The sequence below is a fragment of the Nematolebias whitei genome, chromosome 16 (genome assembly GCF_014905685.2).
Source record: "Nematolebias whitei isolate Nwh7 chromosome 16, NemWhi1, whole genome shotgun sequence".
NCBI lineage: Eukaryota > Metazoa > Chordata > Actinopteri > Cyprinodontiformes > Rivulidae > Nematolebias > Nematolebias whitei.
The window spans coordinates 44,450,985-44,473,829 of NC_056513.1; the positions used below are offsets into that span (position 1 = coordinate 44,450,985).

At 43.7% G+C, this 22,845-nt stretch overlaps 1 protein-coding gene across 1 annotated transcript in view; it reads right to left on the bottom strand.

Annotated features, from left to right (window-relative positions):
• Nucleotides 1–22,845, bottom strand: part of LOC119422543 (teneurin-3) — a 212,469-nt gene that overhangs the window by 23,575 nt on the left and 166,049 nt on the right. The window contains exon 2 of the mRNA XM_037689919.1: nt 19,536–19,709. Coding sequence (XP_037545847.1) covers nt 19,536–19,701 — 166 coding nt within the window. The 5' untranslated portion in view covers nt 19,702–19,709. The remainder of the gene's footprint in view (nt 1–19,535; nt 19,710–22,845) is intronic.

Here is a 22,845-nt window from a genome sequence, read left to right on the forward strand (position 1 = left end):
TTCAGGAAATCTATTCCATACTTTCAAGCCAACATGCGTCATGGATCGGAAATATCGCCAGGTGGATCGGAAAATCCGATACGTAAATTATGCTTGTATCGGAGGCCGATACGATACTGGATCAGATCTGCCCCATCCCTAATTAATTCTCATATATTCATATTGGCTAATATTAATCCTCATATAATCATATTAGCTAATATTAATCCTCATATATTCATATTAACTAATATTAATCCTCATATTATTATATTAGATAATATTAATCCTCATATTATTACATTAGCTAATATTAATCCTCATATTATCCATCCATCCATCCATTCATTATCTTCCACTTGTTCCGATGTAGAGTCGCGGGGGTAGCACCTTGAGCAGGGAAGCCCAGACATCTATTTCCACAGCCACCTATTCCAGCTCTTCTGGCAGGATTCCAAGGCATTCCCAGGCCAACCAAGAGACATAGTCTCTCCAGCATGTCCTGGGTCTTCCCCAGGGTCTCCTCCCAGTTGGACATGCCCAAAGCACCTCCCTAGGTAGGCGTCCAGGTGGCATCCTTAGCAGGTGCCCGAACCACCTCAACTGGCTCCTCTCGATGTGGAGGAACAGCAGTTCTACTCCGAGTCTCTCCTGGATAACCGAACTTCTCACCCTATCTCTAAGGGAGATTCCAGCTACTCTGCGGAGGGAACTCATTTCAACTGCCTGTATCCGTGATCTCATTGTTTCGGTCACTACCCATAGCTCGTGATCATAGGTGAGGGTATGAACGTAGACCAACCGGTAAACAGAGAGTTTTGCCTTACAGCTCAGCTCTCTCTTCGCCACAATGGATTGCTACAGAGTCCACAATACTGCAGACGCTGCACCAATCCGTCTGTCAATCTCACGCTCCATTCTTCCCTCACTCATGAACAAAACCCAGAGATACTTGAACTTCTCCACTTGAGGCAGAAACTCACCCTCGATCTGGAGAGAGCAATCCACCCTTTTCCGGTTGAGGACAATGGCCTCAGATTTGGAGGTGCTGATTCTCATCCCAGCTGCTTCACACTCGGCTGCGAACCACTCCATTGAGAGCTGAAGATCCGGCACAATGACGCCAACAGGACCACATCATCTGCGAAGAGCAGCGATGGAATCCTGAGGCCACCTAACTGAAAACTCTCAGCCCACTGGCTGCAACAAGAAATTCTGTCCATGAAAGCTATGAACAGAATCGGTGACAAAGGGCAGCCCTGGCGAAGTCCAACTCCCACCCTGAAGGGGTCCAACTTGCTGCTGGCAATGCGAACCAAGCTCTTGCACCGCTTGTATAGGGACTGAACAGCCCGTAGAAATGGGCCCCCAATCCCATACTCACGGAGCACCCCCCACAGTGTACCGCGAGGAACACGGTCAAATACTTTCTCCAAATCCACAAAGCACATGTAGACTAGATGGGCAAACTCCCATGATGCCTCGATGACCCTAGTGAGGGTAAAGAGCTGATCCAGTGTTCCACGGCCAGGACGGAACCCACATTGTTCCTCCTGGATCTGAGGTCCGACCAACAATTGGACTCGCTTCTCCAGTACCCCTGAATAGACCTTACCAGGGAGGCTAAGGAGAGTGATGCCCCTATAATTGGAGCACACCGTCCAGTCCCCCTTTTTGGAGAGGAGAACCACCACCCCAGTCTGCCAATCCAGTGACACTGTCCCCGATGTCCACGCAATGTTGCAAAGGCGTGTCAACCGAGACAGCCCCACAACATCCAGAGCCTTAAGAAAATCAGGGTGAATCTCAACCACCCCCAGAGCCCTGCTGCCTCAGAGCTTTTAAACTACCTCGGTGACTTCAGCCACAGTTATGGATGGATCAACCCCAAAGTTCCCCACCTCAGCTTCTTCCATGGAAGATGTGCTGGTGGGATTGAGATGGTCTGAGAATAATTCCTTCCACCTCCCGATGACATCACTAGTTGAGATCAACAGCACCCCACCTTCACTGGATACTGTGTTAGTAAAGTGCTGCTTTCCCCTCCTCAGCCGTTTGATGGTTTGCCAGAATCTCCTCGGAGCCGATGGAGAGTCATTATCCAAGGTCTCACTAAACTTCTCCCACATCTGAGCTTTTGCCTCCGAAACAGCCAAGGCTGCGGACCGCTTGGCCCTCCGGTACTCCTCAGCTGACTCCGGAGTCCCACTGGCCAACAAGGCCCGATAAAACTCCTTCTTCAGCTTGACAGCCTCCTTATCCTGGGGTGTCCACCACCGAGTTCATGGATGGCCATGAGAAGCACAGACAACCTTGCGGCCACAGCTCAAGGCAGCCACCTCAACAAGTGAGGTGTAGAACATGGCCCACTCAGACTCAATGTCCCCCACCTCAGCTGAGATACGGTTAAAGCTCTCCCGGAAGTGCGAGTTGAAGATCTCTCTGAGGGGTTCTTCTGCCAGGCATTCCCAGCAAACCCTCACTACATGTTTGGATCTACCAGGTCTGTCTGGCATCTTCCCCCGCCACCTGATCCAACTCTCTACCAGGTGGTGATCAATTGACAGCTCAGCTCCTCTCTTCACCCTAATGTCCAAAACAAACGGTCACAAATCAGATGACATGACTATGAAGTATATCATTACTCTACGACCTAGGGTGTCCTGGTGCCAAGTGTACTTATGGACACCCTTATGTTCGAACATGGTGTTTGTGATGGACAAACTATGACTAGCACAGAAGGCTAACAACAGAACACTGCTCGGGTTCAGATCAGAGAGGTCATTCCTCCCAATCACTCCCCTCCAGGTCACACTGTCATTACCCACGTGGGCATTGAAGTCCCCCAGCAGAATAAAAGAGTCCACAGCTGGCACACCTTCCAGCACCCCTGCCAAGGACTCCAAGAAGGCTGGATACTATGAACTGCAGTTCAGTGCATAGGCACATACAGCAGTCAGAGCCCATTCCCCCACCCGAAGGCGAAGGGAAGCCACCCTCTCTTCTACCGGGGAAAACTCCAACACACAGGCACCAAGTCGGAGGGCTACAAGTAGACCCACACCAGCTCCACGTCTCTCACCATGGGCAACTCCAGAGTGGAATAAGGTCCACCCCCTCTCAAGGAGATCAGTTCCAGAGACCATGCTGTGCATTGAGGTGAGCCCAACTATATCTAGTCGGTACCTCTCAACCCCACGCACAAGCTCAGGCTCCTTCCCCACCAGAGGTCACATTCCATGTCCCAAGAACCAGTTTTGGTAAGCCAGGGTCAGAGCGCCAAGGTCCTCGCCTTCGGCCACCCGACTTCACACCCAACTTTTATGGCCCTTCCTGCAGGTGGTAGGTCCACAGGAAGGCAAACCCATGCTGCTCCTTCGGGCTGAGCCCGACCGGGCCCCATGGGTAGAGACCCAGTCACCAGGAGCTCGACAACGAGCCCCTCCCCCAGGCCTGGCTCCAGGGTGGGGCCCCGATAACTCACGTCCCGCCAAGGGACACTGAGTTCCTTGCTATATCATGTCCATAGAAATCTTCGGAATCGCTCTTTGTCTAGCCTGTCACCTAGGACCAATCTGCCTTTGGAGACCCTACCAGGGACAATTGTAATTGCCCCCGACAGCATAGCTCCTAGGATCATTCAGGCGCACAAACTCCTCCACCACAATAAGGTGGCGATTCAAGGAGGAGATTATCAGATAATCATTTTAGCTAACATTAATCCTCATATTATCATATTAGCTAATATTAATCCTCTTATTATCATATTAGCTAATATTAATCCTCTTACTATCATATTAGCTAATATTAATCCTCTTATCAGAGTCAGAGATTCTTTATTGTTATTCGCACCTCATGTGGTACATGTGGTGGAACGAAATTATGTACACAGGGTCCCAGTTACATCCAACAATGAAATGTATAAGAAAAACAGTAATAACATCTAAGATATGAACTAAGAAAAACATCAACTAAATATACACTAAGTACTCATAACATAAAAACATTGTAACATCAGCACAAACATGAGCATGAGTCTGTGTGAGCAGATGAGCACGCATGAAAACATCAACATTGAAACAGATCAGCAGCAACATGAAACAGATCAGCAGCAACATGATGTGATTTTTCACAGTGATTATTCTAGTTAGATATTCATGAGTCTAACAGCCTCAGGGTAGAAGCTGTTCCTCAGTCTAGTGGTTCTACACTTAATGCTCCTCAACCTCCTTCCTGAGGGGAGTGGGGCAAAAAGTGTGTGTGCTGGGTGAGTGAGGTCCTTCATGATGCAGGTAGCCCTCTTCCTGCATCTAGAGGTGTAGATGTCTGTGATGGTGGGGAGGCTGACTCCAACAGACTTCTGTGCAGCCTTCACCACTCTCTGCAAAGCTTTTCTTTCTGCAGCTGTGCAGCCTCCATGCCACACATTGATGCTCGAGCACAGGATGCTCTCCACTGCACACCTGTAGAAGGAGGTGAGGACTGAGCTTCCCAGAGCAGCTCGCCTCAGCCGTCTGAGGAAGTAGAGTCTCTGATGAGCTTTCTTGATCAGGCTGGTGGTGTTGTTGCTCCAGCTGAGGTTGTCATTCATGTGTACACCCAAGTACTTGTAGCTGGAGACCACTTCCACTGCAGATCCTCTTATGTTCAGGGGGGTGTAGATGTTTTTGTTCCATCTGAAGTCCACAATCATCTCCTTTGTCTTCTTCACATTGATGTGAAGGTTATTCTCTTTGCACCAGCTCTCCAGGTGTTCCACCTCCTGCCTGTAGCTGGATTCATCGTTGTTTGTGATGCATCCCACCACCGCTGTATCATCTGCAAACTTTACAATGTGACAGCCTGGATGGGTAGCTGCACAATCATACGTGAGCAGAGTAAACAGGAGGGGGCTCAACACACATCCCTGAGGAGAGCCAGTGCTGAGGGTTATGGTGGAGGAGGAGAGGTTGTGGATCCTCACTGACTGTGGTCTGTTTGTTAAGAAGTCTAGTACCCAGTTGCAAATGGAGGGGCTTAGTCCTAGTGTGGATAGTTTGTCCATCAGGGTTTGGGGGATCATGGTGTTGAAGGCGGATGTGAAGTCCACAAAGAGCAAACGGACGTAAGAGTTTTTCTGCTCCAGGTGGTTGTGTGCAGTGTGGACCACAGAGGAGATGGCATCCTCTGTTGATCGGTTCTCACGGTATGCATACTGACGAGGGTCCTCGTTGATGTTGATGGTTGTTTTGATGTGAGTCATGACCAGTTTTTATTACCATATTAGCTAATATTAATCCTCTTATTATCATATTACCTAATATTAATCCTCATATTATCCATTCATCCATCCATTATCTTTACCCGCTTATTCCATTTTGGGTCACGGGGGTCGCCGGTGCCCATGTCCAGCAATCACTGTGTGACCCTGGACGGGTCGCAAGTCCATCACAGGGCCACATAGAGACAAACGAGACAAACAACCATTCACTCTCTCACTCACACCTAGGGACAATTTAGAGTTACCAATCAGCCTAACATGCATGTTTTTGGTCTGTGGGAGGAAACCGGAGTACCCGGAGAAAACCCATGCATGCACGGAGAGAACATGCAAACTCCACCCAGAAAGGCCCCTGGACCGGGGTTTGAACCAAGGACCTGCTCGCTGAGAGGCAGCATCTCTACCAGTTGCGCCACCGTGCTGCCCCTCCTCATATTATCATATTAGATAATATTAATCCTCTACACTTTTGCATGAGTTTGTTTACTGTGTCACTGTTTTCCGAACCAAACAGCGTCAGTGTTTCTACGCCAGTGCACGTAATACAGACGGTCTGTTGTAATGTTGATGTGTCAAGCAGCTGGGAGTTGAGTCAGTTTTAGAATGAGAAGAGATGCTGGTCAGGTGGACTCAAACATTCACAGCCTGTGTAAGTGTGTGACATCATCACACTTTATGTTGAGCATAAATAAAATAAAGTGCTATGTGTTGTCATCATTGTATGTTCCCATACAAAGACTAAATTGGCTCTCTGCATTTAACCCATGGCACCTGGGATGCACCCAGGTGAAGCAGTGGGCAACTATGTAAGCGCCCATGGAGAAATTCGGGACTGGGTGTCCTGCTCAGGGACACCACAAGATGTGCAATGACCGGGAATCGAGCCCGGGACGTTCGAGTCCCAAGTCGGCTGCCCTGCCTCTACACTGTCTCGCCCCCATTTAGTGGTGAAACCTTGAAAAAACACTAGATCTGGACTGCTGTGTGAAACGTGACACTTCAGTGATGTAAAGTCCAACTTTCTGTGACTCAAAGCTTGAATGATGTTTCTGCTGTGAGGTCCCTCGTTTTGCCACACTGGTACACCACCAATTATTTTAATCTTCTAAATGCTCTGTGAAATGAAACACGATGGGCGCTTGCTATATTTACATTAAAGAAATGGTTGGAAAAAAACTTTGAGACTGGAATCTGAGTGTTTGTTAGATTTATTAATGTTGTTTCTGATCGGTGTCACGTCAATTTGTGTCCTCTAAAGATCTGTTTCCTCATTAGCGTCACTATCTTTTCTTTACACCTCTGATGCTTTAAGCAGCGGCATTTTAAAAAAATGCTAGAAGGTCTTAATTTCTTTCTTTTATTTTTAATTTTGATCAGTTGTGGCAGGAGAAACGCATTCTGGCTGGAAATCTATTGTACTTAGGTGAGAAACATCTCAACAGTGTACACAAGTTCATGAAACACCTGCATGTTAATGAGCATTATTTAAACACAAATAAATTTGAATAAAACATTTGTATTTAATTAATTCAATCAGACAAGTTCAAATGTAATACCGGAAATTATTAAAAACAATTCAAATGTCATAGAAAAAGTGTATTTAAGTTAAAGAGAACATTTAGTGATGTTGCAGTCTCTATTACTCCAGTTTAAAACTAGTTTTTGCTTCTAGTCTCTTTCTGAATGTACATTTGTATTTTGACAAACAAAACAAATAATAAAAAAAATGGTTGTGTAAGACTATTCCCACACCAAATTTAACAAGTATTATTGTATGAGTCCATATAAATCTGCAGGAAGATCAGAAATTTTGAAACTATGACGGAAACAGAAGAAAATGGTAAAATGAGTGCCTCAGTGTTCTCATCCTTAGTGAACAGCAGGAGTGTCAGTGTAGTCTTAAGTCTCCCACAGACTCGGGCGGACCTCACTCTGCGGAGGTCTACGCGTACCGGATGAGACTCGAAGTGGATGCTTGCAAGGCATGTCCGTGCACAGATCCAATTTTTACGACCACGTACGCGTACTCTGTGTTGCACAATAAACTGTCCGGCGACGGACTGTTTTGTATGCGACACCAATATATTAAATTCTCCTTCTTCATCCGTGGTCTGGTTTAATGGCCTTTTCTTTTGTGTTTTTTCCAAGAGGCAAGTGATCTCTTCCTCCTTGTCTTTTGAAGCTATGACTGAAATTGTGAGAAATGAAGGAATTTGTCATGAGATAATTAAAATCAAGTCCAGCGTGGCTGCGGGAGGGTATGGAGATTTCTTGGTGGGCCAGTCTGTTGTGTGGGCTGCAGGGCCAGCGCTCCCTGTTTTATTATTTATTATAACTTTTTATTAACAACATATAAACACAGAACACCGCTGCTGCTCGCTGACAGCTCAGGGGTTTTTTTTTGGCGACCTCCATTAAGCGTGTCAGCAAATGACCAATCAGCTGACTCTCAATTTGTCCCGAAGGTGAATGCCCCTTGCCTGCGGAGCTGGGCTGCAGCCAGTCAGGGTGGACGCTCGAGTATGAAGTCTGAACCGTCTGCGGACAGTGCGCACAGTTTTGGCACGGCTCACAGTTCACGCGAGTCTGTGGGAGCCTTTACACAACTTGACTAATGATCTGCTTGGTGAGGTTCTCTGTGGCTCTGATGACAAAATAAACATGGTGAGGCCAGACCATGGGAGCTTTATAACCTCACTGTAAAAGTTGTAGCTGGAACATATACCTGCCCTTTGTTTCAAAGAATTACAGTAATTAGATTAAAACAAGGAAAAACAGAACATTTTAAGTTTGATATCAATCCACCATAGGATTTTGTTTTTTGTTGGATTTGTTGTTTCCCAGTCAACAATGAAAATTACATGAACAACTTATAACAGAAACACCAGTAACTTTTTGTTGTTGTTGCTGATTTCAAGCAGGCGGCCCAGTGGATCATTTGGTAGAGATGTCGTCTCTAAGCGAGAAGGTCACCGGTTCAAATCCCAGCTTGGGGCCTTTCTGCGTGGAGTTTTCATGTTCTCTCCGTGCATGCGTGGGTTTTCTCAAGATACTCTGGTTTCCTCCCACAGATCAAAAACATGCATGTTAGGCTGATTGGTAACTAAATTGTCCCTAGGTGAGAGAGAGAGACAGAGTGAATGGTTGTTTGCCTCATTTGTCTCTATGTGTCCCTGTGATGGACTGAAGACCTGTCCAGGGTGTCCCCTGCCTCACAGTGACTGATGGATACAGGTCACAAGTGACCCCCATGACCTGAAAAGGAAGTAGCGGGTAAAGATAATGATGGATGGATGATTTCAAGCAAGAGATGAGGAAAAACTAAATTCATGGGGAGGGGAAGCATAAAAATGACAGCAAACTGTGGAGAAGACACAGACTCACATGAACAAGCAATAAAACAAAAATGCACACTGAAGTAACTGAGACCAAAGTAACAAGAAACACCAAAACCTTTCCAAACTATAGTTAAATAATTAAATTACAATAAGATTAACTGACCCAAGAAGGAGGGAGCGACTGAAGGATTCTCATTTAAACAGCGCTGATAAAAAACTCACCCAGACAGAGAAGAGCACGAGACGGAAACAAATTAAAAGTTTTGGGGGATGCATCAGTGGTCAGCGGTGTAGGGATACGGTGGAATGAGGACAACGTGAAGAAGAGGCACAAAAGGAGGTCAAGGCAGACCAAGAGAGGGCAGAAGTCAGACACATAGAGAAAGAAAAGAACAAAATAGATATTGTGGAAAATAAATAAGAGTTGTTGACATTTGAAGAGAGGTCAGCAGAAAAGTTAAGTCTTGTGTTTCTTAAAGCATGAGAACTTTTTCCACCTCTGGGCTCCCAGCAAGAAGGAGTGAGAACAGGCCTCTGTCCCAGCTTATGGTGACAATTAGGTGAAAAGTGACCCCAAACTGTATATAACAGGCAGCGCCAAGTGATGGAACGACATCTGGGCTTAAACAAAGCCATGCGTGTGATATTAATTACACACACAAATGTGGAAGTGTCTGCACATTTTTAACATGCGTACATTTTCCAATATTGATGGTATTTTTATGGAGTGCAGTATTTCCTTTAATTATGGGAATGCTTTTTATGTGGAGCATGCATCCATCCATCCATCCATCCATCCATCCATCCATAAAGAACTAAGAGATACGCTAAACACTAATTTGTTAATACGGTGTATTAAACAGCAGTCCGAACATGAGTCTGTGTGAGTAGATGGGTATGAATACAGCAGCATGAGATAATCAGCAGCATGGGCTCAGCAGTATGGATAATCAGCAGCACAAATAGATCATGTATCACCAATTAAAGTGGCATTACAGTGATTTTTTTTTTCCTTACAGTGATTATCCTGATTACAAATTTAGTAACAGCTAGGGTAGAAGCTGTTCCTCAGTCTATTGATTCTGCACTTAATGCTCCACAACCTCATACCTGAGGGGAGCGGAGCAAAACGTGTGTGTGCTGGATGAGTGGGGTCCTTCAAGATGCAGAAGGACCTCTTCCTGCATCTGGAGGTGTAGATGTCTGTGTTGGTGGGGAAGCTGACCATCCTTTTGGCCAGTGGCTGTGGCCAAAAGGATGGCCCAGCACAGAAGATCAACATCATCAGGCCAGGACTCTGCGGTCTACACTCATCTCCAGGCCAGCGGTCACTCTTTCAGGGATGAAGATGTGCACATCCTGGATAGAGAGGAACGATGGTTTGAGAGAGGAGTAAAGGAGGCCATCTTTGTGAAAAGAAACCGTCCATCATTAAACGGGGGTGGAGCCTCCGGGTTCAACTGTCCCCCTCTTACAATGCTGTGATTGCTAGTATCACTCAGCCCTCTGTGAACAGTAAACAGCCATCAGTGTGCTAATGATCCATTGTTAGGCTGATGGTCCTTCTTGACCATGTGATCAGTTGGTTTTGGTTGTCAGCAGCAAAACTGGTCGATCCACTCTGAGAAGGTGCTATTTAAGAGACTGAGCTGAATACAGCACCTCAGACTGAGGAAGTCTCTTGGATGAGAGACGAAACCTTTCTACATTTTTTTGTTGTTTTGCTTTCTTTTGTTTTTTTTGAATGTCCAGAGGACCAGATTGAACTTTTTTAGACATGAGATATGCTGCTAACAAGGCGGCACGGTGGCATGGTTGGTAGAGCTGCTGCCTCTCAGCAAGCAGGTCACCCGGCTCAGATCCCAGCCTGGGACCTTGCATGTTCTTTCCGTGATGCGTGGGTTTTCTCCGGGTACTCCAGTTTCCTCCCACAGACCAAAAACATGCATGTTGGGCTGATTGGTAACTAAATTGTCCCTGGATGAGAGTGAAAGTGTGAATGGTTGTTTGTCTCTCTATATATATCCCAGTGATTGATTGGAGACCTGTCCAGGGGGTCCCCCATCGTTCGCATAGTGATAGCTGGACATGGCCACCAGTGACCCCCGTGACCCAAAAAGGAAGAAGCGGGTAAAGATAATGGATGGATGGTTGGATGATGGATGGATAACATTTAAAAAAACAGAAATCGTACTCATTTGACACAATTAACTTAACATGTTGCTTTGCAGTATTATATAAAAACTGAAAAACAACAAGGGTTAATTTTACTGAAATTACTTTATTTAGTAATGTATTCAGTCTCAAAGTATAAAAATAAAAATGATCCTTATGTTATTTAGATTGAAAAAGTCTGCACAAAATATACGTTCAACAAAATCCACCACAAAAACTAAAGTGCAGGTGAAGTTTCCCAAAATAACTAAATAAAATGAAGCTTAAGATCTGTTGAGCAGAAATGTAACGTACAACAAAATATTTCATTCATTCAACCTTTATTTATACAGGTAAATCCCATTGAGCCTCGAGGACTCATTTTCAAGAGAGACCTGATTTCAACAAAGAAAGATGACAACAGTGGACAACAGCAACAACAATAAACAATTAACAATTACAACAAAATATATGTTGCCTTTAAATGAGCTATAACTTCCAAAACTTGTATCAAGGTGTCTTCAGCTGACCCTGAAGCTTGTGTTGTTTCAGCTTCCTCGCAGGAATGATTCATTTCTCTGATTCTCTGTCTTTGATCACCTGCCTCTTTTCTTGCTCCATGGACTGTGGAACTCAAGAGACAGACCTGTGCGTGTTTGTGCCAGCACTTTAGAGCGGGGGGGGACCCAGCCGAGCTGTGCCTGCACCGGCAGCCCAGAGCGGGGTGGGGGGAAAGGAAAAAGCCAAGCTGCGCTAGTGGGGGGGAGGGAGAGACAGTTGAGCTGTCACTGTCTGTACCCCCAGTTTAGAGCTAGATGGAGAAACGCAGCCGAGCCGCGCATTTTTTTAAAGCATTTTAGCTAGCTAGTATTGTGTGCAGCTAATTAGCATTACAGAAGTATCGACAGGTGGATGGGGGAGTGTGCAGTTCGGTTCAGTAGTTCGGCGCGCTCGGTTATAACAGGGCAGGGCAAACACTGACGTACTTATGTCATGAAATTAGCATATCATGATATCATTTATTTTACCGGGCAAGCTTTTTTTTTTTAACCGGTATTATCGTGAACAATATGATATGGCCCAGCCCTAGTTCAGTGTCTTGCCCAGGGACACTTCGGCATATGACTGCTGGTGGAATCGAACCACCAACTCTCGCAATGGAGGATGACTGCTCTAACCACTCAGCCACAACCACCCTGGATGGATGGATGGATGGATGGATGGATGGATGGATGCTGCTAACAAAACAAAAAAACAAACACCCACATAAAACACACAGACACAGGCAAAAACACAGTAGCTTGTCCTTCGCCTTTAGGAGATAACAGCAACTATGGAGGTGCAAACCTAATGCAAATTACAGTATGTATGAGGCAAGGCATTTACTGGATAGTATTTCTATATTTCACAGTCAGTCTCTTGTAATCCAATGCATTATGGGTAACACACACATACACATACACTGTGTCTCTGTCTCTTTTGTCTTCACCTCTTTAACTCCCCTCTAAAGTATCTGTCTGTCTCTCTCCAGTCCTGTCTCCAGCGTCTTTCTTTGGAGTCTGACAACATTCTGATTTACTTAAGTGACTCCATTCTGCAATCAGTCTCAGACATGAACTGTAAGTTCCTGCTCCTTTCCTGTGTGTGTGTGTGTGTGTGTGTGTGTGTGTGTGCCTGACATTCATTAGCCTGATCAATGTTTCAGTCTCATCTTGTTCATTTTGTTTCTTTTCTGTGTTGCTCTTTGCTTCAACACATCTGCCTTCTCCCCAGTTTTCTACCATCCCTGTCACTGATCAGGTTTGGTGTGAAGAAATCTGTTTTTCTCTCCTTCTCTTTCATTCAGTGGCTCATTGATTAGTTCTGGTGTTGAGGAGAATTGCTGTCCCAAAGTAAAAAGCACTAAGTGTAATTTGTGTTTTGTCTTCGCTGTGGTCTGACTGGCCTTTTGCTTTCACTATAGTTCATGTCAATAAAGCATGGCGTCATCCTGCCCCAGAAGAAGAAACTTCTCTTTTTCAAGGAGCTTTTTCCACTCTGAACTTATTGACTTGGCGTCGATCAAAGCCGTTAAAGGCTGGCCAGTGGAGGGTTTTTGGCGTCTTTTCACTCTCAATGAGGAAAAACCTGTTTGTTTGGGAGAGGGGTGGTGTATCGCACTGCTGGCTCACATCTCTTAAAGGCAAACGTCACCTCTGGACAAAAACCATTTACACTGCTGTTACAGGCGAAAAACTGAAGCTGATGCAGGTTGTTTGGTTAACGTTAGAGATGCACTGGCTGTGGTTTTCTGTCAATACAGACGTGAAACTGTCAGATTCCTTTTTTAGACAATTTTAATTTTTTTTCTATGAACTTAGTTGCAGACAAGAGTGAAGGGTGAAGTCAAGTCAGGGTGAGCTGACTTCAACAGTAAACTGTCAGTTAGTGCCCATTAATGTATTTTCTGGCATATAAGTCACAGTTTTTGCAGAGAGTCAGAGTCAGAGATTCTTTATTGTCATTCCACCTCATGTGGTACATGTGGTGGAACAAAATTATGTACACAGGGTCCCAGTTACATCCAACAATAAAATGTAAAAGAAAAACAGTAATAAGATCTAAGATATGAATTAAGAAAAACATCAACTAAATATACACTAAGCACTCATAACATAAAACATTGAACATCAGCACGAACATGAGCATGAGTTTGTGTGAGCAGATGAGCACGCGTGAACACAGCAACATGAAACAGATCAGCAGCAACATGAAACAGATCAGCAGATTTGGAGGTGCTGATTGTCATCCCAGCTGCTTCACACTCAGCTGCAAACCGCTCCAGTGAGAGCTGAAAATCACGGCACCATGACGTCAACAGGACCACATCATCTGCAAAGAGCAGAGATGGAATCATGAGGCCACTGGAACAGACTCCCTCCTCGCTCTGGCTGCACCGAGAAATTCTGTCCATAAAAGTTATGAACAGAATCAGTGACAACAGGCAGCCCCTGGTGGAGTCCAACTCCCACCCTGAAGGGGTCCGACTCACTGCCGGCAATGAGAACAAAACTCTCGCATCGCTTGTATAGGGACTGAACAGCCTGTAACAACGGGCCCCCAATCCCATACTCACAGAGCACCCCCACACTGTACCCTGAGGAACACGGCAGAATGCCTTCTCCAAGTCCACAAAACACATGTAGACTGGACGGGCAAACTCCCAAAATGTCATTTTTAGAGAAAATAAGTGTGGACAACCTTAAGTTTTACTTAGAGCTGACTTTAGTTATCTGTATCTGTAACGGGTAAGAATATGTTCTGACCAGCTTCAAGTCTCAGAACTAAACTATTAAAGACCTTTGCATCAACTGTTTCATACCAGAGAATATCTTCACCCCTGTGGCTGTGTGTGAGGCAGAAGCTACACACGTGTGTATTTATTACTTAAAGCGCAGCAGCTAACAGGAGCTGCTCTGTGTAGTTAGCACAAAGAGGCTTTTAACTGATGTGCAACAAATGTTTAACTGAAGCAATTTTGGTCAATAATTATTAAACAATTACATTTGTTATATAATTGTATTTTGGGGCAGCACGGTGGCGCAAATGGTAGAGCTGCTGCCTCTCAGCGAGAAGGCTGCCGGTTCAAATCCCGGTCGGGGGGCCGTTCTGGGTGGAGTTTTCATGTTCTCTCCGTGCATGTGTGGGTTTTCTCCGGGTGCTCCGGTTTCCTCCCACAGACCAAAAACATGCATGTTAGGCTGATTGGTAACTCTGAATTGTCCCTAGGTTTGAGTGAGAGAGTGAATGGTTGTTTGTCTCGTTTGTCTCTATGTGTCCCTGTGATGGACTGGAGACCTGTCCAGGATGTCCCCCGCCCCTCGCACAGTGATTGCTGGACATGGGCACCGGCGACCCCCGTGACCCCTGTGACCCAAAATGGAAGAGGCGGGTAAAAGATAATGGATGGATATAATTGTACTTTGGTCAGGTACAAAAAAAATCTACAAAACATGAAAAACAATATCAGCCATCCTCTGCCCTGATGTCTAGTTCAATTCAATTCAATTCAATTGAATTTATTTATACAGCACCAAGTCACAACAGCAGTCGTCTCAGTTCACTGAACAGAAACATTCACGTATAAAAATAATAATTGAACATTATTTATCTGAGGAGCAGCTTTGAGTTTAACTCCATCACAGAACTCTCATCTTGAACAAGCATGAAGGCGACAGTGGAAAGAAAAACTCCCTCATGAGGAAGAAACCTTTAACAGAACCAGGATCAGGACAAGAGGACCATCTGCTTCGACCGGCTGGGTTTGAGAGGAACAGATACACAATGGCAGGTCAAGAATCACTTGTTAAGATAGAAATAATATCAAATGAAAACTATTCAATTTTAACAATTCATTTAAGGAAATGAGGTCAGTTTGTCCTCTAGTAGTCTAAGCTTAAGACAGCATGATAAGCCGACCCTAACTATAGGATTTATCAAAAAGGAAAGTCTTCAGCCTAGTTTTAAAACTGGATAATGTGTCAGCCTCAAGGACAGAAACTGGAAGTTGGTTCCACAAGAGAGGAGCCTGATAACTGGAAGATCTTCCTCCCATTCTGTTGCTGGAAACTCTAGGAACCACAAGTAAACCTGCAGTCTGAGAGTGAAGTGCTCTGTTAGGAAAATATGGAACAATAAGATCTGTAATATAAGATGGAGCTAGGTTGTTGAGAGCTTTGTAGGTTAGAAGTAAGATTTTGAATTCTATTCTGGATTTGACAGGGAGCCAATGGAGAGAAGCTAAAACTGGAGAGATATGATCTCTCCCAGTAACTCCAGTTAAGACTCTGGCAGCAGCATTTTGGATCAACTGAAGACGTTTTAAAGAAGTATTTGGACACCCAGATAATAAACCATTGCAATAGTCCAGTCTAGACGTGACAAATGCATGGACCAGTTTTTCTGCATCATCTTTAGATCAGATGTTTCTAATGTTAGTGATATTACGCAGGTGGAAGAAGGAGGTTCTAGTAACGTTTTTAATGTGGGGGATAAAAGACATGTCCTGATAAAAAATAACACCAAGATTTTTAACATTAGAGCTGGAGGACAGATTAATGCATCTAAGGAGGGAGAAAGAATGAAAAAATGTATTACCAAGATACTCAGGTCCCAAAAAAAAAAGCCAGAGTTTTGTCTTGTCTAAACAGTGGTACTGGTCATTTACAAAAATTAATAATAAAGGTAAAAAACAATCAGGCATACCTCTGATTTAGATGTACATCCAATGACTAGTGCATCTCTAAGTGACTTTAAACATCTGTTAAGTTTTTGGCAAAAACCAATGCAGACATGTTCCTGTTTTTAGTACTTGCACCGCCTTACAACCTAGATGTTTTTTTTTGCTACTTTTCCTTTTAATTACCATTTTATTTTCACTTGTTAAAAAATAATTAAATTTGTATGCATACTTTATGATTGTCTAATGTTGTCGTCATTTTTTGTTAAAGGAGGTCTCTCTTGTGAATGAGTCCTCGAGGCTCAAAGGGATTAACCTGTTTAAACAAAGCTTGAATGAATCTAAGAGTTTTATTAAAGTCTATGAGTTATCACCAAAGTTCATGCTCAATAATCCAGGTAAAATCCAACAAAGCTCAGTCAGGTCTTTGAGTCATTTTGCTAAGAGAAAGACAAATGAACACACACACACACACACACACACTATCATTAGAAATGCATGGGAAATCACGACTTATGACTGGCACTGACAATTAGGCAAGCCGAACCAATCAACACTCAGAAGTCCAGTATTTTTCGGGTCAGTGAATGCACCGCAGACAAGCACTGCTTGTTAGGAAAGTTTCTACTGCCTGGAGAAAACATGTCAGCTGAACTGACTGTAGAGTCGTAAGAAATCAAATCAGAGGAAGAGCAAATGTTAGAGAGGCTGTTAGGAAAAACAAAGTTCACTACCTAGAAGTACTAGTTGCTGTTTGTCATACGAGCTAAAGGTCGTTTGACCTGGAGTTTATTAAACAGAAGAGTGGATAACAGTTCTGCTGTTCTCCATCTATCACAAGACACCGTGGATCAGAATGTTAGCAGCTTTTTGAGTTGAGAACACTTCCACTGGTGCAAACTCAGAAAGGAAAGTAGCTTTGGGCTGTCCTAAGTGTCTAGAAGTCGCTCGATGATGTCACTACCTAATTTGCATGTCATTGTGATCTGGGCTGTAGGAGACATGAATGTCAATGTTGAAGACAAAAAGTTAGTAAAACACCTTCTAAATAGGTTTAGAATTACAAATACATGCTATGATAAATAGTTATAACTTTAATACTTGACTTAAACCTACATTACATAAATGAAGTGTCCTATATTTAGTTTAATGTTAGAAAGCCTGACTGAACCAGAATAATGTTGTATGGGGGAGAACTGCTGGTTCTACATTTAACCTCCTCTTTACCAGGCCTGACCCTGCACACACGCTCTGGCACAGATACTTGGGTTTTTCCTGTAGTTTGAGGTTTTCTTTTAAGTATGTTTTTAGTTTGGAGCCTACACACAGTAAAAGATTGTAACTATCTTTGTAAATAAGGTTTTAGCTTGACAACATTCAAAATCTAATTGGACCAAAAGGAGACATAACATCAAATACCATTACTGGCAAAGTGCGATGACAGTGATGTCTGCGCATGCATGATTCATTTGCAGTGAGGGCGAGGAGGAGCACGGTCCTTTGTGTTGGGACTGCAGCTGGGATTGTTGCACGGGGCTCCAGTGAGCCGCCTGTCTGTGCTTTGGGAGGAGCGTATTTCAGCACTCGCTGCTCACTGAGCTGCTCAACGGTTACTTCCCGTTCAGGCTCCAAAAGTCTCCAATAACAGAAAAAATACCTAAAAATGTTACTTATCACCTTTTTTTGAAGTCGCTCACTGGGTCTGAAAACTCGCTAAGTATAGCAACAACGTCGCTGTGTTGGCAACACCACACATTTCCACTGGAGCTAACCACACCGTTACATGTAGAAATGCTAACAATGCTAATGACTTCAGCAACTGTGCTTCAGGTTTCCTTGTCACTTGTGTGTTCAGCCAGGCAGAAGGTCACAACCTGGCTATGAACACCTTGTGTCCTCCACATGCAAATTCTATGACTCTTATGGTAATTGAAGAATGCAAACAATATTTAGAGAAACTGCACTTCTGTACACCTGAGCCGTCAGGGCCACAGGCAGTAAGGGCTTTGTGGTGACAATAAGATGAACTAGCAATAATAATAGTAACTCCTTAGATAGAGAACCTTACTAATGAGCTTTTATGTGAATGTTCCTGTAAAGTCCCTGAGACAACTTTGTTGTGATTTGGTGCTAAATAAATAAACTGAATTGAATTGAATTGTAATACAGGGTCCTTGTACAAGTCACATGCCTCAAATGTTCCTCACAGATGCTCCTACTTGCTACTTGAGTTGCCCACAAGTATGAAGTATATCTGACTTTCTATCCGTATGTGTGGCAAGTGTTCCCTGTCCTTGCAGGACTCACTGCTGGTTCTATAGTCGTGTTTTTATTCCTCACCCCTCTTTGCTGTCTTAGGCTGGGTGTTCCCTTTATGAAAGTGAAACTTTATTTTTGCTCCCTTCTTCCTGGGTGTCATCTTCTAACACGCCACACAACCATCAGCTGCATCACACGTTTCCCAAGGGTTGACAGGACCATTTTTTCAGGCTGGAAACAAGTCAGACATGCAACCTGGCAACTTGGGAAGTGATGAAACATATGATTTCTCAAACTTTCCAGTGGTGATGAACAGGACCTTGCAGGCTGATTGTAAGCGCTTAATGAAACACTTGGGGTGCACTGTGAGCTTGGCTTTAGGTTCTTACACCATTAAACTCTTGGTCTGACCTTTGATTATTTGTTCGTACCACTTCCTGTTTTGCTTTCTTCTGCAGTGTAGTTTGTCTTTGTGTACATATAAGAACCTAAAGCTACTTGTTTACTTTGCTTAAAGTAATGCATAGGAAAAAAAAGCTTTGGTAACTTTTCAGAGTAATATAACAAATAAAGGGAGAAAGAAAAACTGTAGGCAGAGCAGGAAGTAGCGAGGGGGAATGTTATCTTCCTGGCCGAACATGGGTCGGTCGGTTGGTTTGGTTGAACTGCCACCACCTTGGGGGAAAAAGGACCACACACAGATCCACAAACACACATTCACACAAGCTTTTAGCCATTTCAGGAGTGTACTTCAGAGCTGTTTTTGATTGTGTTTAGATGGTAATGTATATATGAGCCGACGTCTGTCTGTCTCTGATTCGATCACTCGTTTTTTCTTTCTCCCCGTCTCTCTCGTTTTCTTCCTTTCATGCTTCTTTTCTCTAATGCAACCTGACTCTAACTGTGGTTCTCCGAGTTTGTTTCTTTAAATTATCAAAGTCTGTTTCCAATTGAACCCCCCCACTAAAACAGGACCAATCTGAGTCCAGTGGGCAACTAACACAGCTGCACATCTGGGATCAGTCCCCCTTGGAGGGAAACAGATCTCAGATCAGCACTCTGAACTGGACCATTTCCAGCCGCTGTGGACCGAGTGGATAAAGTATCCAGCTTGATCTCATCCTCGGCTTTCATACAAATGTACCACAAGGAGCCAGAGCAGATCCCAAGTGTGCCAAGTTCCAACTGAAAAGGCTTTTAAATCTGGAATGTGATTCAAAAGGTTTGCTGTAAAACACGATCACAGAAATGTCAAATATCAACCCAATAAATCCATCAAATTCTAGTTCCCAAGAACTTCCAACACGAAGCAATAAAGGCCCTTTACCATGAGTTACAGGTAGGTACAATCGAGCTGCATACTCCTCTTCTTCCTCCTCTTCCTCATCATCTGTGTCTGGCTCAGTAGTGTTGCCTAACAGTGGGTTGTCATGTGGATGAGGCTGGGAATGTGACTGGTCAATGACAGGTGATGGGCAGGAGGGGGATGGCATGGGAGAACCTATGAAAGAACAGAACCAAGAAGAAAATAAAAGGAATGATGAATCTGAAAAAAATCAAATCAAATCAAATAAAACATCAAAGGCTACTAAAATCAACTAGTGAAGAATGAGGGTGGTGTTTCCTGATGGTGAGAAGCACGTGTCCCACTCAAGGCTGTGGGCCAACACTGTTAACATCTGCTCCTCCAACATGATATTTTAAATGTAAAATATTTGTCACCGCTTCTCATTTTGCTTATAAAAGCTGATACTGCATTTAGCGCAGACTTCTCGTGAGCTGGCTAACTTTGAAGACAAACAGAAGGTTGGTTTTCCTGCTCGCCTTGATTTTAATGTGGAAACAGGAAAAGAGAACGTCAAATGAGGCTGATCAAACTGTTGTTGATGAACCTGCAACAAAAAACATGTCGAGTATTTGACGTGATTTAATACATAAACTATATTTGGCATGTTGCTTTGGACCTTTTTTGTAACTGAGTTTAAAACCCCTGGTGTTATTGCTGCTATTCTAATACTCTTTCTATTTACACTTTATATTTTTGCTACTGTTGGATAGAACTGGGACCTTAATTTCATTCCACCTCATGTACCACATGCATGTGGTGTGAATGACAATAAACTTGACTGAACTTGATGTAAAAACAAACAAATCAATATTTTATTAATTTAATAACCCTCGACGGTGCTTACATGTTAAAACACTCCTGTTTGACTTTTTGTGCATTTTGTTGAAACACAAATGGACCTGAACCAATCCACACAAATATAATTCTATAAAAGAAGAGAATAAGCTGTTGAGAAGAAATAAAAATGGTTTGATAAAAAAAAAAAAACATTAGAAAAGATAGTGACAGTGATTTAACGTATCTAACTTTGGCCTCTTTCTCTTTAAAACACAAAAATGTAGACGTAATGTCATTTACTGGAACCTGCTGGAGTGGAGTTAGGAACACAGAAAGAAACAGGAATAATTGAAGAAACATTCTGTACTTGTAGACGCTCAAAACAACAGAATTTATTCAAACCAAAAGGTCCATCCACCGGTTATTTACCAGTAAAAAGAAACTGGTTGTTCTTTTAAACTAAACAGAATGAATCACTAGAAATATCCTGATGCTGTTCAATAATCCAGGTAAAAAAATCTAACAATGTTGTCAGGTCCTCTGGACAGATTAAAAAAAAAATTAAAGTTAAATTAAAAACGTTGAAATGTTTCATCTTTTGTCTGAAATACTTCTTCAGTCTGAGGTGCTGTATTCAGCTCAGTCTTATAAATAGCACCTTCTCATAGTGGATCAACCATTAAACCAAACCACAAAACATTAATTCCTTTTCTTCTGGGTGTAAATCACATTTTTTGGACGATTGTTTCCTCTGGTGTCAGATGCTGTGCAGCTGGAACGATTTTTACTGAAACTTTTCTACTTTTGGACATTTGTTATGATGCGTAACCATGACAACAAGGTGTTTTTTGTTTTTTTTTACAACCAGGAGCAGCTGATTAACATCTCAAAGCTAAAATAATATTTCAACTACAGCCTCAAATTTCAAATGAGTTGAAAAAGAGGTGCTGTAGATGCATTCCCATCTACCTGCCAGCTGCGCTCGAGTGCCTGACTGCTGAAATCCTGGAACTGGCAGGAAGCGTGGCTCAAGACAGCAGAAGGACCGGGATCATCCCCCGGCACCTACAACAAGCTGTCCGCAGCAACGAGGAGCTCGGCAAACTGCTGGGAGGTGTGACCATCGCTCTCAGAGGAGTTCTGCCTGGCATTTGGGCGATCCTGCAGCCTGGGGGAACCGAGAGGCCAGCTGAGTCTGGGTGGATGGATCGGACGGCATCTGCAGCCATTTTCTTCAGATCCACTGTGGGATGGACCTTTACAAATGGTAAATGGACTGTATTTATATAGCATCTTTCTATCTTATGAAGACACTCAAAGTTCTTTACACTACAATCTGTGCCTCATTTACCCATTCATACAGCACCAGATCTCTACAAAGCTAATTAAACAAATCATTATAAAGAGACTAATCAGAGCTTTATCACATTCATACACTGATAGGACACACATCAGAGGCAATGAGGGGTTCAGTGTCTTGCCCAGGGACACTTTGGCATGTGACTGCTGGTGGATTCAAACCCCCAACTCTTGCATTGGAGGACGACTGCTTTAACCACTCAGCCACAGCTACAAGCCACAATAGATCCTTCCTGCCTATTGAATTAGTGGATCCATCACCAGAGCAAACAAGAAGGGGCTCAGAGCTGATCCTTGATGCAATCTCACCTCCACCTTGAAGCTATCTGTCACTCCTACAGCACATCTCACCACTGTCCTGCTGTCCTCGTACATGTCCAGTCTAACATACTTCTCTGCCACTCCAGATTTCCTCATGCAATATCACATCTCCTCCCTCTGCACCCTGTCATATGCTTTTTCTAAATCCACAAAGACACAATGAAGTTGTTTCTGTCCCTCTCTGTACTTCTCCATCAGCATCCTCAAAGCAAAGTTGTCATCTGTGGTGCTCTTTCTTGTCATGAAACCATACTGCTGCTCACAGTCACCTCTAGTCTGTCTTGTTTCCACAACTCTCTCCCAGATCTTCATTGTGTGGCTCATCAACTTAATTCCCCTGTAGTTGCTACAACTCTGTACATCACCTAGTGTTCTAGTACTCGAGACCATTCTTGGTCTTGAGACCGATCTCAAGACCACTTTTTGATGGTTTTGGTCTTGTCTTGGACTCGACTGCATTTGGTCTCGGTCTTGTCTTGGTCTCAGACATTAAGGACTTTATTTCAAGACCAGTCAAGACCACAGCGGTGGAAATATCACTAAATTGCCAGATCATTGTCCTGTTAATTTGTCAACATCCTTGCTTTTATTGGATTCAAAACATACTGATTCAAATCCAAGCGATATTACTCATTGCTAAATACATGTTTTTGTTACCGCTGTCACGCCCACCGCATAGGGCTGAAACGATTCCTCCAATCATTCGAGGACCTCCATTACAAAAAATCCTTGAGGCAAATTTATCTTCCTCGGAGCTTCATTAAACTATTCAGAGCACTGTGGTCCAGCCGGAAGGTTTTTGTGTTACACAACGCTAGCGCTTCCGCTAACG